General features: G+C 44.0%; 1 protein-coding gene across 5 annotated transcripts in view; it reads right to left on the bottom strand.

The window, feature by feature from the left end:
- NFRKB (nuclear factor related to kappaB binding protein) overlaps positions 1–15,288 on the bottom strand; it is a 41,651-nt gene that overhangs the window by 14,380 nt on the left and 11,983 nt on the right. For 3 of the 5 annotated variants that reach the window (XR_010407031.1, XM_045894694.3, XM_045894697.3), the window contains 13 exons: positions 12,277–12,404; positions 11,377–11,551; positions 10,696–10,833; positions 9,991–10,064; positions 9,189–9,273; positions 8,600–8,780; positions 8,237–8,345; positions 7,896–8,022; positions 7,581–7,646; positions 4,529–4,608; positions 4,374–4,420; positions 1,486–1,546; positions 892–1,066 (listed from right to left, as the gene is read on the bottom strand). Coding sequence is in view for 4 of the 5 variants with exons in the window: in XM_045894694.3 (XP_045750650.1) it covers positions 892–1,066; positions 1,486–1,546; positions 4,374–4,420; positions 4,529–4,608; positions 7,581–7,646; positions 7,896–8,022; positions 8,237–8,345; positions 8,600–8,780; positions 9,189–9,273; positions 9,991–10,064; positions 10,696–10,833; positions 11,377–11,551; positions 12,277–12,404 (1,446 nt within the window). In the remaining variant the exon portion in view is untranslated. The remainder of the gene's footprint in view (positions 1–891; positions 1,067–1,485; positions 1,547–4,373; positions 4,421–4,528; positions 4,609–7,580; positions 7,647–7,895; positions 8,023–8,236; positions 8,346–8,599; positions 8,781–9,188; positions 9,274–9,990; positions 10,065–10,695; positions 10,834–11,376; positions 11,552–12,276; positions 12,405–15,288) is intronic. The other 2 variants (XM_064577226.1, XM_045894698.3) reach the window with 2 other exon arrangements.

Here is a 15,288-nt window from a genome sequence, read left to right as displayed (position 1 = left end):
AAAAAATTTCCACATCTGACTGAAATTTAGCATTTTCCTTTAATTATGAGCAAAGGTATTGGCAGTGACGTGATCAGAAATCAGATATTTTCATATCACATCACAGCTGCTGTGGACAAGATCACTTCACAGTATCATTTCCACTTATCACTATACGGAAATTACAGGAGATGTAAGACCTGCTACTGGGAACTGTCATTTAATATCATAATAAAAACATATATATTTCTGCATCATAAATTTAACATTGTGATAAGTATTTTAATAGGGCCGGTTTCTTTAGTAACTCTATGCATTTCATTTTATGCGTTTAAAGACCAGATCCTGAGATGGAGTCTGCAGGATTCACCAGACTACCAAAGAGCTTCATGGCACAAAAAAGGTTAAAAACCTCATCATTAAAATAATCAGCCTAGGGCGCCTGGGTGGCTCAGTTGGTTAAGCGACTGCCTTCCGCTCAGGTCATGATCCTGGAGTCCCTGGATCGAGTCCCGCATCGGGCTCCCTGCTTGGCGGGGAGTCTGCTTCTCCCTCTGACCCTCCCCCCTCTCATGTGCTTGCTCTCTCTCATTCTCTAATAAATAAATAAATAAAATCTTTAAAAATAAAATAAAATAATCAGCCTAGAGAAAGCATATTCCCACACTCAAGCTAACTATTTAGCTGGCCTGTGAAAAATTCCTACATGAAAATAAATGTGAGCCCAGACTTCAGGGAAGAAACACCAATTCCTAGCATCAATCTCTGGGGATCGAATTCCCCCTTTATGTCCCAAACTCCAAGGCCTCCTAAAACTGCATCTGACCATCAAAGCCCTTCTGGGGGTGCTGGTTGGGGAGACAGCTGATTAGAGAAAGAAGGGATCCCTGACAAGAGACAAATGACACATACCAAGAGACAGGATGGTGACATAGGCAGGCCGGTCAGAGCGCAGCAGGGAATGTTCCCGAGCCTTGTTGAGTGAGGTCTCCTTGTCAAAAACACCCTTCACAGGCCCCACCACAGACTCGAAGCCATGCATGCGAAAGGTGAATGCCTTATGGGGTTGGCTGTATCTGTAACGCTCCTACCAAGAGAAAAGAGACAAGGCTCCTAAGTCACAATTAGTGGGGTTCTGTCTAATGCTCTCATACAATAAGGGGTCGACCTGGAGAGACTAAAACAAGGAAACAGGGTATTACACTAGGAATACTGAGCCAAACACAGTGGGAAAAGGATGATCTCCAAAGAGATCACTAGTAAAGGGACAGAGAGATAAATATAGATGTATTCTGCTGTCTGGAAGAAAACCCCATCAAAACATTTCTCATTCCCTTTCCTCACACCAATTCCACCCCCAGCAAACAATCTCAACCAACAGAATATCTAAGGTTAAGGGTGTGAGCTTCCTCTAAGAATATGGACTCAAGGAGAGTCAAGCTCAGAGCTTCCTCTGCATGGCCCCATAAATGAAGAGATTTTCACTGGGTGCTAGCAATCACTTACCTGCTCCTGAAAAACTCTTTTCTCCTCCCCCGTGCTGGGCCGCACCACATAGTCAGTTCTTCTGGAACATAAAGAATTTTGTATCCATCACCCCTTCTCCAGTACCCAGAACCAGTCCTTTGCACCATGAAAAAAATGTCCCTTCATTAGTACTCTGTTTCTGCAAAGGTCAAAAGTCCACTTTCCAGATCCTACCAAGTACTCCCGTATTTCCAAAAATTACTCGAGTCTCAGAAATCCAGAAAAGTTACTACGTAGATGAGAAAGAGACTGTTTTGTTTTTACCTGTTTTCAGTACTATTGCTAAGTAAACCCCATCTAATGGCAACCAAAAAATTCAGCCTGAGAGGAACAAAGGACTTCAAATTTGTAACGTGACAAAGATGGTTTTTCTGTTCCCAAGAGAAACTGAGTTTCTCTGTTACATAAGACAACGGTTCTGCCATATTCAGGCTGGCCCTCTGTGCTAGTGCGCAGGAACCTAAAGAACCACACATCAAAAGCAATAAAATACTTAGAAATAAGTTTAACCAAAGAGGTGAAAGATCTGTACGCTGAAAATTACAAGAATCTGATTAAAGAAACTGAAAAAAAAAAACAAACAAACAAATCAATGAAAAGATTGCCTATGTTCATGGATTGGAAAAATATTGTTAAAATGTCCATATTACTGGGGCACCTGGGTGGCACAGTCAGTTAAGCATCCGACTCTTGGTTTTGGTTCAGATCATGATCTCAGGCTCTGCGTTGGGCTCTGCGCTCAGCAGGGAATCTGCTTGGGACTTTGTCTCCCTCTCCCCATCCCCACTACTCTTCTCTAAATCAATCAATTTAAAAAAAAAAAAAAAGTCCAATTACCTCATATCACCTATAGATTCAATATAATCTCTATCAAAAGCCCAAAACCATTTTTCACAGAAACAGAAAAAATAATCCTAAAATTCATATGGAACCACAAACAACCCCAAATGGCCAACGCAATCCTGGGAACCATCACACTTGCTGATTTCAAACTTTATTACAAAGTTGTAATAGTCAAAATAGTACAGCACTGGCATAAAAACAGACACATAAGCCAATGGAACAGAATCAAAAGACCAGAAATAAACCATTGTGTAAATGGTCAAACCACTTGCTCCATATCTGACAATGGAGCCAAGAATAATCAATAAGGAAAGGATAGTCTCTCCAATAAATGGTGTTGGGAAAACTGGATATCCAGATGGGAAAGAATGAATCTGGACCCCTATCCTACACCACTCACAAAAATTAACTCGAAATGTATTAAAGACTTAAACATAACACCTAAAACTGTAAAACTCCTAGAAGAAAACATATGAAAGAGGCTCCTAGACACTGGTCTAAGCAACAATTTTTTAGACATGACACAAAAACACAAGCAACAAAAGTAAAAATAAACAAGTGAGACTATTTCAAACAAAATCTTCTGTACAGCAAAGGAAAAAACAAAATGAAAAAGCAACCTACCAAATGGGAGGAAATATTTGCAAAGCATGTATCAAAACCACAATGAGATATCACCTCACACATGGTAGAATAGCTATTACCAAAAAGATAAGAAATAACAAGCATTAGGAAGGATGCAGAGAAAAGAGAACCATTGTGCACTGCTGGTAGGAATGTAAACTGCTTCAGCCACTACAGAAAGCATATGGACATTCTTCAAAAAATTAGATAAAAAAAAAAAATTAGAACTATCATATGATTCAGCAATCCTACTTCTGGGTTTACTTCCGAAGGAAATGAAATCACTATCTCGAAAAGACAGGTGCACCTTATGTTCATCACAGCATTATTTACAATAGCTACAACACAGAAACAACCTAACTGCCTGTCAATGGATGAACAGGCAAAGAAAATGTAGTATATAATAATCCATAAGGCAGAATATTATACAGCCATAAAAAAGAAGGAAATCCTGCTATTTGCAACAATATGGATGGCCCTTCAGGGCATTATGCTAAGTGAAATAAGTCAAAGAAGATAAGTACTGTATGATCTCACATATGTGGAATCTAAAAAAAGCCAAACTCACAAAAACAGAGAATGGTAGTTATCAAGGGGTGGTGGATGGGGGAGATGGGGAGAGGTTGGTGAAGGGTACAAACTTCCAGTTAGAAGACAAATTAGTTCTGGGGATCTAATGTACAGTATAATGACTAGTTATCAATATTGTTTCATACACTTAAAAGTTGCTAATAGAAACCTTAAATGTTCTCACCACAAAAAAAGAACTGATAATTATGTGACATAATGGATATAACTAATATCATGGTAATTATTACATAATATATACATGTACCAAAATTCAACACGTTATACACCCCACAATATTATATGTCAACTGTATCTCAACAAGGCTGGGGCGGGTGGGGGACACAAAGGACCACATCAGACTGGAAACAATCACATGAAATGATGTGATACAAAGATCTCAGGATTAGAGATCAAGAGGCCTAAATTCTAGATCAGGTCCTGTCACTAACCTTCAGCAAGTCACTTAACCTCACGCCTCAATTTCTTCATAGGTAGAATGAGAAAGATTAGATGAATCCTTCTCAAATGGGAAATGAAGGAGAATTCAGGGAAAGGAGTATGCCCTCCTACAACATGGATCACAACCCCCTCAGAAACTCTACTGTGCAATCCTCTCCCCAATTCAGAATCCTTTGCTCAGAAAGCCACTCTTACTGATGGGAGTGTGTTACCCTTCTCAGGTATGTTAAGGCAGGTTAGAATCAGTGGACACCTAGGAACTCTAAAGTTCACTACGACTCTAACATACTAAGAAACGTCAGCAAAACCATGGCAGTACCTTAAACTATAATTTCATGGCCTACCACCCACCATTCAAGTATTATACTCACACCCGAGGAACAGGTGTTGTGGCATCTGAGCTGTCTTCATTTTCTTGCTGGAGAAAAGGAAAACATTAACAGGTAAATGGACTAAAGAATTTTGGCTAATTTAAGGACTCTGGAAATCCAATAAGAAAAATCTGGTTATTTCTTAAAAACCGTACCTTACAGAAAGCCTGGTCTTTGGTTTCTAGCCACAGCTGGAAGAGTGCAGCTAATTCCTTTTCATTATCTTGGGACTGGCCTATCAGGAAAACAAAAAGGCAAATAACAACAAGAGTAATAACAATACTAAAACAATCTACGGTATTACTCAGAATCCCACTGTCTCTTTACTTGCTGTATCTATGCCAGAGAGAGAACCCATCAGGACCTATAGTGCAATGATCCTGTGCACATACTATCCCCTCAGCCTGTATTGCCTTCCATTCACTGTCTGCCTGGACCAACACTTCTGGATGTTTCCTCAGTAAATCACTCCTTCCCTAGGTATTTGCTGAGCAGCCGCCGTGTGCCAAGCACTGCATACTAGGCAGGGTTACTCAGTGAACTCAGCCTCTGTTCTCACGGAGTTTATAGTCAAATGAGAAAAGAATACAAGTTAATAAAATCTCAAAGTGGTAGGTATCACAAAGGATATCATGAAAGCTTACCCTAGGGAAGTTTTCCTGTCCTTGGGGGTCAGAAAAGGCTTCTCATTGTGGGGCAACAAAGGCATTCTACCAATTGGCATAGCAATAAGAAGGCCCTCAGGAAGGAGAAAAGCTTGACCCCCTTGATCTGCCTAGAGATGAGCACCTCCCTCCTGCCCTCCTCCCCTCTTACTTTGTTCGGGCTCCTACGGAAGCACCCATCACACGATCGTCCCTATGTCTCCTGCCCAGACTAGAAGCCACAGAGACCACCAGCACTCGGGTCTGCCTGTGGGAAGAATACAGCCTCCCAGGGCCTACCCTTCTCAAAGCAGCTAAGATGATGCTTCTGAGGACTCTTACATGTTCTCCCTAGTCAGGCAGAGTCCCACCATCGCCAGAAAGTGCTGAACTTTCTTATCCTGGGAAGATTCCTCTACTCCTCTGCCTTCTAGAATTGCTCCTTCATAGTCCATTTCCCTACAGCCTAATCAATCCTCTTCTCACACCACTCCCTCCACATCCTTACCTGGTGTGAAGTCTGCCACCTGTCTTAGCTGGTCCACAAGCTTAAAATCCTTATTATCTGGTCGGATAAGGTCTGCCACCCCGGGCATAAGTCCCCCTCCAGGCTGACTTCAAGCCACCAGTCTGACAGAGTCAGAAAGAGCGACATGGTCAGCAATTTTGGGTTGCCTTCAGCTCCCCACAGTCCTTGATGCCCATCACCCTAGTAAGGAATCACTCTTACAAGAAATTCACCAGTTCTTCCACGTTCTCAAATCCATGGGCTTTATCTTCCTGAACCCTTTTAGGATGATCAAGGCTAATGACCACTCCCCACTTCCTGTGTCCTTCCCTGGCTTCCAAGATCCAACTATTTCACGGTTTCCTCCCAAGTCACTTCTGCATATGCTCTCCTGCTCAGCCTGCTCAGCCTCGGAGCTTCTCAAGGCTTAGTCTAAGGCCTTCATTTCTCCTCACTTCACGCTTCCTCCCTATGCCTTGATAACTGTAGATATGCCAACAACTCCCTGCCTTGACTCTCCCATATGGATTCTAAACCCACACATCCTACTGCCTACTCAACATTAACACTTTTAAATACCTCGAAGGCAGCTCACACTCAGCACATCCAAAACTAAACTCAGGATCTCCGCCCTCACCCCAGGCAAGATGTCCTCCACAGCTGCCTACCACAGTGAACGGCATCTTCACCGTGAGGCACAAATCTAGCAGAAGTGATGCTTGACAGCACTCTCCCTTTACTCCCCGCAGCCAGTCATAACCAAGTCCTATGGCTTTTACCACCTACAACTTTCTCAACTTTGTCCACTCTCCTCGGGTCCAGGTTATCATCATCTCTACGTAGGCCTGTGTGATCTTTTTGAATCGAATCTTCCCTGGCATCGCTGATCCATACTGCTTCCTCCACATGGAATGCTCTTCCCCTCAATCTGCCTCGCTCCTTCCTAGTCATCATTAACATCTCTGCTGAAATGTTCCTTCCTCAGGAAGGTCCTAGTCATCATTAACATCTCTGCTGAAATGTTCCTTCCTCAGGAAGGTCCTCCCAACTCTGCAGAATACACCAACACCTCGTCATAAACTTCCAACCTTTCTGGTACTTTCCCCTCATAGAATGTGTATGTTTGTTATTTCATGTGAATGGATATTTGTTCATTATATACTTCAGCACCTAACCCAATGCCTGACACCTAAAAGCCAAATAAACGTAAGGAATAAATGAATCTACTGTGTTCACAACCTTCTCTCCATCTCTCTTCCCAGACCACTCAAGGGAGTAAAGAGAAAGGTTAGTGAATTTCAGTAGGAAATCAACATGGAATTTTCCTCTTAACACCATCACTGGTAACCAAATTACTTCAGGTACATAATAAAACGTAGTAAATGGGACTTCGTCAATTAAAAAAAAAAAAAAAAAAAGAATCCTGCTCTTTGGAAATAGTGTATTCAGGGCTGTCTGACATCCTGTTGCACGTTACCCTCATTAGCAAAGCCCACTGTTGGGAAAGAAAAATAATTACACTCTTACAGGTTAATCTAAAAGCATAGGCACGATTTTTTTTTTTTTAAGATTTTTATTTATTTATTGAGAGAAACAATGATAGAGAGAGAGCATGAGAGGGGAGAGAGTCAGAGGGAGAAGCAGACTCCTCGCTGAGCAGGGAGCCCGATGCAGGACTCAATCCTGGAACTCCAGGATCATGACCTGAGCCGAAGGCAGTTGCTTAAACAACTGAGCCACCCAGGTGCCCCCATAGGCACGATTAATATGATGATGGGTCCTACTGCAAAATACCCCCACGGATTTAAATCCATCGTCCTAGAAGGGCCATCCCACCCCAGCTTGGGGGAGCCAAAATCCAGTGGAGGGGTGAAACTTAGACCCTGAGATACCAAAGGGGTCACAAAGGATCTTTTTAACTGAGCAAAATAAGACTTAATATTGCTGTTCTCAATATCCTACTAGGCTGTGTGGACTAGAAGGCAAGAGCAGCTGAGCAGAGGATGCAAGACAGTGAAAACCCACCTCTACGAGTGGGCAGTATGAATTACTCACCAAGCAATTTCCACTGCTGGGTTTTCTCTTTGAATTCAACAAATGCTGAGAAACTGGAAGGTATGGCTGCAAGAAATGGGATCACATGAACAAGCTGCATAGGTCAGAGCGCGCACAGAATTCCGAATAACTGCAATCCTTGAGCTTTGAGAGAACTTTTGAATGTTTCATAGTGGATCAAGACAGTGGAGACCCCCAAGGCACAGCATTAGGTGAAACCACAGGGATTTAACCAGGAATGCTGTAGTTTACCAGGAAAATGAATTAAACAAGGGGGGGCGGGGATACTTGACCCTAAGGAAAAAAGTACCTTACCACGACTTTCCCCAGCAAGATATTGCAGGGCTGGTAACACCAACTCTGCCCAGTTGGGGGCGGCAGAGAACCAGCTATTGAGGGAGCTGGCTGGAGAGGACTGCCAATCCAAAACCCGTTCCTCCAGCTAAGGGAAAACAAAGACAGAAGCCAGTTAGAGTTCTATTCCACACCAGTAATCCCGCAGATGCACCAGAGCAAGCTAGGATACATCTGCAAGTCACAGAGCAAGTTAGCTGCAGAGCTCTGAGAGGAACCCAGAATTCTTCTCCAGCTGTAGACTGTTAGTTTTCTACAATTTGAAAACTCTGATGTACATCTGACTTTTCCAAAACTCTTACCATAGGAAGGCTAGCCTGCCCCTCTAGCAGCAAGATCTCTAATAGAAGAGAGAAGAAACTGGAAGATATTTCATTGATTCCAAGGCAAGGTTTGAGGTCTTCAAGAGGCCTAATGAAGGAAAAAATATGTAAGAACAATTGAAGAGACCAAGAACACATCCCCAGATGGTTTAGGCCCTCCAAACCCTCTAGGAGTCCTACAAAAGTTCAATAAAGGACCACACCATACACGTTCCCTAGCAGGTCCCCTGGGACTCTGGTCTTGCACGTTCAACACGCACGGGCTCATTCCATGTACCAGTGCTGCGTACACCCCAGGTTAACCTTTCACCCTCGAGCAGCAATCTCTTGTTGCTCACTTACTCCTCCTTGATAGCAGGTATAGCCAGCGGAGAAGGGGCCTGGGAGAGAGGTGGGATCCCGTCAGCACTGCTTAAGGGTTCAGCCAAATCCTCTGCCTCTGATTTGATCAGTTTTATTTTCTTCTTCTTCTTCTCCTCTTTTTCCTTAACCTTTTTTTTAAGGACAGCCAAGTCATACAGGGCTAGGAAGAAAAGGCAACACAAATCACAGAACTGCATTTTCTACATCAGGAAGTGAGGGTCTTATCTGAATGTTATTTTCCAAACACCCACCAGTAGAAGAAAGAAAAGTCTTAAGTAAAAAGACATTGAGTTACTTTTTGTTTGCTTTTTTGTTTTTCTTTTTTCTTTTTTTACCAAATCCAGTGAGAGATTTTACAAGTTAATTTTAACACCTATTAAAGAGCCAAAGATCTACTGTATTGATTTTACATTCATTCTCCACCTACAAATCCATAAGAGGCAATAACTAAACAAAAGTTATCAGCAAGAAGGAAGCTGTGGTCTCATTTACTTATGCCACACGTAGCTGGCTGACGTAACGTAACACAATAGTCAGATGAGGTCAGCCTCCAGAGGACATCACTTACCTGCTAGAGAGCCCTTCCTGCCGGCATTTACTCGAGTCATGATGTCACTGAGAGTCAGGTCCCCTGTCAAAAGGTCCGGATGATCCTGGATGTGATATTCAGAGATTTGTTATCGAGGCCCCAAAAAGAAGCTAAAACTGCTGATGATTTTGCCAATTTACCTATAATCAGATATTGGGCGCACTTGCGGAAATCATATCTCCCCTTCATAATGGGGCACAGAACCCACTTCCAACATTTCTACTGTATGGCATTTAGTTTATAAAGCTCTTTTGCATTCCTTATCTTAGTGCTCTTCAAACAATCTTGTTAAGTGTCACTATATTTTATAGTCTGAAAACGGGGTTGAGAAAAAGGTAAGGGAATTGCTGATTTCCAGTGTGGACGCTTCCCACCTCACTACCTGCCTTTTCTTCCTCCCCTCTGCTCTTTGGCTTGGCTGCACTGGCATTACCTTGACTTGGTAGAGTAACAGAGAGAGTAAAAAGTGGGAAGAGCACAGGATTTGACTCCTGACTTCCTAGCTGTAGGGCCAAGGACAAGTTCCTTAACCTCTCCAAACACAGGTAAAATGGATATAATGATTCATGTACCAGTCTTGCTATAAAGATTAAATCAGACACTACATCAAGCATTTGTCTTCCTCTCATATCTCTGGTGTTAATGAGCCACTACAGTGGCTCCTGTCCCCCCAACAATAGAAAAGGAATCATAAATGATATGGTGACTACCTTCATCTCCCAAAAGCCAATCCAAAGATATCAGACTGAAAACCACTAATGACCACCCCACCCAATCTTACTGGTTGATGTTTCCGCTTCTCATGGTGCTTCTTTAACATTATCTTCAGGTCACTGTCCCCCAGTTCTATTTTATCTGAGAGAAAATGAACCAAACCACATGGATTAGGTCATTCACCAACATGATGCTCAAATCCAAGTCTTTCCGGTCACTTGTGATACTCAAAAGTAACACGTTTCTCTGAATGTTCCTTCTGAATCCCATGTACTACAAGCACACACAATCTTGAAATAGTCACAGGATCAACTCTTCAGCTTTTCTCTACACTGATCAGTAACAATGACCTCAGTTAGTTAGCTGTTCCTGAAACACCTCAAAAATTCTTAACCGTCTTCTTTGATTCCTATCCCAATTAAAAGTTCTTCTCTAATTTCAGACATTCTAAGAAACTGCTATGGCTCTGATTACCTCTTGTTCTATTATTGAACTGTCCCTAAATATTGCTATTTTAATAATCTACTTTCTTTAAGCCCAAAATACCAGCCGATTAGCTCCTAAAGAAAAGCTTCAAAACAAAGGAAGGAAGAAAGGCAGGCCTACCTACTTGTAAAAAGTGGAATCGTACAGAAACTTCTCCCAATCTCCCACTTATGAGGAACACTGCTTCGATTCCCTGGCAGTAAGAATCCAGCGCCCACCCTGTAAGGGAGTTCTCAGATCTACGTCCTGATCTCCCAAAACGTCCACAGCATCACTCAGTTCTCACCTGCAGTTTTCATATCCGTGGTTGAAAGCGTGGGCACCACCCTCAGGGGCACCGCAGGGCTAGGAGAACGCGCTGGAGAGCTCGGAAGCCATGAGCTGAGATCTTCAAAAGAAAATTTTTCTTGTAAATCCAACGTGGCTGTGGACTCCAATAGGGGAGATTGGGTAAGTGGCCATTTGGGTTCAACAAGGCTAAGCCAACAACATGGAGGCCAGGGTTCCACCACTCCTTTCTGGCCCTTCTCCAGACGAACTGGAGCACACTTAGGTCATTTAAACGGCTCTTCCAGGAAGAGAGACTTCAACAGAGTGATGGGGTCGCACTGCAGCAGGCCAACAGTCACTACTACTCTCCTGTAGGGGGAAAAGTAGCTCTCTCAAGTGGCACAATAGGACCAGACAGGCCTACTGTGGAGAGCCCTGCCACGCAGGGATTCAGCTCACCTAGACTCTAATGCCACGTGAGCACCAAGGGGACAAAGGTATGCAGTCACACCCCACCCAAGAGGAATGGCTCAGAGCCCAAAGACTAGGGAATTCTGAGTGCCGTCATCCAACCCCCGAGACACACAACTGGGAGAGCTTCTTTCCCGGGAGACAAATGGCTACCACTGGCTCCAGCTGAACAACACGCTGTTGGTGTAAATCCAACATCCCAGCTACTCCAAGCGCCCACACTCACCCTCTTCATCAGATGACAGGTCCGTGTCGCCACACTCCTCCTTTACTTCCCTCAACACCTTCAAGTAGCGCTGCTGGGTCCGCCACTCCCGCTCCTCAGGGGTACGGGAGGGTGAAGGGCGCTTCTGGCGGAAGGGAAGGGCTGGGCCGCTCCGTCGGGCCATCTCCAGTAGGTCCTAGGAAGAGATCAGATGGGGATACACGTCATGATCCAAAGCTTATTCTGGTGCATTCCTCAGGTCTACATTTTCTTCTCTTGATTGTTGAACAAGCTCAATTCCCTCCTTTCAGATCAGAGATGCACACAGGAGATTATGTCCAAATAAGAAGAGCCTCTACTAGGGGCACCTGGGTGGCTCAGTCGTTAAGCGCCTGCCTTCAGCTCGGGTCATGATCCCGGGGTCCTGGGATCGAGTCCCGCATCGGGCTCCCTGCTCCGCGGGAAGCCTGCTTCTCCCTCTCCCACTCCCCCTGCTTGTGTTCCCTCTCTCGCTGTGCCTGTCTCTGTCAAATAAATAAAATCTTTAAAAAAAAAAAGAAAGAGGGGGCGCCTGGGTGGCTCAGTCGTTAAGCGTCTGCTTTCGGCTCAGGTCACGGTCCCAGGGTCCTGGGATCGAGCCCCGCATCGGGCTCCCTGCTCCGCGGGAAGCCTGCTTCTCCCTCTTCCACTCCCCCTGCTTGTGTTCCCTCTCTGGCTGTCTCTCTCTCTGACAAATAAATAAAACCTTTAAAAAAAAAAAGAAGAAAGGACAGTACAGGCTAACTGCGTCAAGGCTTCATGGGTCACATTTTCTCCTTAGTGCCGCCGCCTTTGGCATTTGGTACCTGAACGACTCCTTGAAGCCAGGAGACGCGTGCGCCCACCGCCCACACCTCATACGCGGTTCCCAGCATTACTTACGCTCCGGGAAGCCAGGATCTGCCTCAGCAGCCTATGGAAGTAGTGCTGCTGGGAGGTGAGGTAGCGCTTGTGCTGGGACTTGAAGCACAGCTGCCGGTACTTGACCACCTCCGGGTTAAAGTGTCCGTCTGGAAAGAAGGGAGGCACAACCGTGTGTACACACACTTAATACGCACTTAAGACGTAAACTCTGCGCTAAACCGGGAGACGGTGCAGGAGAGAAAAAAGACAATCTTTGTGTACGTGGAGCCTACAGTCCAATGGGAGGCAGAAAATAAACAGGTAACAGAAACTGTGTTTGAGCACTACAGGAAATTCATCTGAAGCAACTCTAGAGAGTTAGGAGGGATGTATTTAGGAAAGGGACCTCTAAAGAACAAAACGCAAAACGAAGCCTGATTAAGCAATTATGGCAAAATGTTAACTGATAGACACTGGTAATAAAAGTCATACAGACGTCTGTTATACTAGTTACCAGCTCTTCTGTAGGTTTAAAAATCTTCAAAACAAAAAATTGGGAGGAAAACCAATGAGAATTTAAAAACAAGAAGTAAAAATGGGGAAAAGGCAGAAGGAACGGCGTGTGCTAAGGCAGGATCCGAAGCAAGCAAGAACTGTGCACGTTCCAAACCTTGAGGAAATGTCTGTATGACTAACGCAGAGTGGGCTGCAGCTGAGGGAGCGTGTGACACCCTGGGAAGGCAGACAGAGATCCAACCACACAGAAACCTGTAGGTCACGGGGGGAGCTGGATTTTATCCTAAGTGCCACGGAAATAATTTGAAGGGTTTAAAGCAGGAGAATGACATGGCAGGGAGCAAGAGAGGAAGAAGGAAAACTCCTGCAGGGGGTCCAGATCAGAGAGGATGGCACCTTCCCTCCACACTCAGAATAAAAGCCAAGGTCCGAAAGATGGCCTGGAAGGCTCTTCATGATCTGTCCTGGGCTTGCTCTGGCCTCATCTTCCACCAGTCTCCTATTTGCTCCTTCTACCCCAGCCCCACTGGCCTCCATGCTGTTTCCTCAATAGGCTATGTACCCTACTCTCTCAAGGCCTTTGTACTTAAAGTTCCCTCTACCTGCAAGGCTTCCTACTAACACCCAGTATTTTCACAGCTTGCTCCTCTTACCCTCATTAAGTCCCTGTCCTGATATTCATCTCATCAGAGAAGCCTTGGCCAACTACCATATCTAAAACAGCTCTTTCCTATCATTCTAGTCCCATTACCCTCCTTATTTTTGGAAGTACTAAATGCCCATAAGTATTTCATTGTTCATCTGTTTTTCCCTATGAGAATATAAGATTATTACCATATTTCCAGAACCTCGAAGAATGTCTGGCACATATTAGCTGACCAGTAAGTAAAATAGTGGTTATATGAACAGAAGTAGAGAGACCTGAGGATATATTCCTGGGGGAGAAGGATTAAACCAGCTGATAGTTTCAGATGCTGGGGTAGGCTGGGGGCCATGGGGAGGTCAACTGAGCATGGTACCCTGATCACTGGACATGAACAACTGATATCATCACCTGAGATAAAAAGGTCAAGGAGAGGTCCGTTTTGGACATATTAGATTTGAGCAGATAGACCATGGTGAAAACTGAGAGGGAAAGACTGAAAAGCTAATCTCAGAAAGCTAAAATGAGAAGTCAAAGTACACAGCATTTCTCTTTTTGTTCCCCCAACCATCCTAATACCATCCAAGGTAACTAATAACAGCAAATGCTTATTTAGAACAGTACCTGACAACTGCCACTATATATATAAGGACCCTGCGTATATTAACTCATTTCATCTTCATAACCCTATAAAAGGCACTACTAAATCCCCATTTTACAGATAAAGAAAATGAGGCATAGAAAAGTTAAATAACATGTCCAAGGTCACACAATTAATAAAAGGGGAAAGCAGGTTTGAACCCAGGTAGCCCAGCTCCAGAGTCCAAGGTCTTACCCACCATGCTATGCTGCCTGCTGCAGGGAAATAGGATGTGACCTTCAAGAAACAAGCCCAGAGTTGAATACTCCTGATGCTGTTTGATATGTAAAAATTGGACTAGCATCTTTTTTGCTTCTGCACTTCTTTGAAATTACGTTCCTTCAGTCTTTAGTTTCCCCCACTTTTTGAAAGCCATTAAATGCCACCCCTCTGTTAAAATAGTATTTTGTATGTATGTACTAAAGAAAATATTATTGAAATAATTATAATAAATCAAAATCTTATTAAAATTAACTGTCTTTATCATTCTTACCACAGCTACTGGAAAATTTTAACTTGAACACATGGTTCATGTAATTAATATTTTTTTTTTTTTAAAGATTTATTTATTTGAGAGAAGGAGAGCAGGGCTGGGGGCGGGGTGGGGAGGGAAGGGCAGAGGGAGAGGGAGAGAAGCAGACTCCCCGCTGAGCAGGGAGCCAATACAGGGCTCAATCTCACAACCCTGAGATCACAACCTGAGCCGAAATCAGCAGGAGTCAGATGCTTAACCAACTAAGCCACCAGGCACCCCGGCTCATTTAACGTTTCTATTCGCTAGCGGTGAGCTAGTTAACAGTGAGGAGAGGAGAGGGTAGTACCAGATGAAGTTGGATAAGTGGACAGGAGCCAGGTCACACACATAGAGCCTTGTAGGCACTGAATTTTATTTCAAGTGAAGGCAACTGGGCGCCTGAGTGGCTCAGTTGGTTAAGCGACTGCCTTCGGCTCAGGTCATGATCCTGGAGTCCCGGGATCGAGTCCCGCATCGGGCTCCCTGCTCAGCAGGGAGTATGCTTCTCCCTCTGACCCTTCTCCCTCTCCTGCTCTCTGTCTCTCATTCTCTCTGTCTCAAATAAATAAATAAAATCTTCAAAAAAAAAAAAAAGAGTCAAGTGAAGGCAACTGCTAAATATTCTGAGAAGTGAAGTTTTAAGAAGCTCACTCTGTAGCTGTGTGGAGGTGGTTGCTAAAACAGCTGGGCAAGAGTCAGCAGTGACGAGATAGTGAGTGAAAGCAGGCAAGGTATAGA

The sequence above is a fragment of the Mirounga angustirostris genome, unplaced genomic scaffold, assembly GCF_029215605.1.
Source record: "Mirounga angustirostris isolate CCGP_5_RB_7025 unplaced genomic scaffold, mMirAng1.0.hap1 SCAF_13, whole genome shotgun sequence".
NCBI classification, from domain to species: Eukaryota; Metazoa; Chordata; class Mammalia; order Carnivora; family Phocidae; genus Mirounga; species Mirounga angustirostris.
The sequence above is the reverse complement of the archived record's forward strand: the minus strand, read 5'-3'. Positions and strand labels throughout refer to the sequence as shown.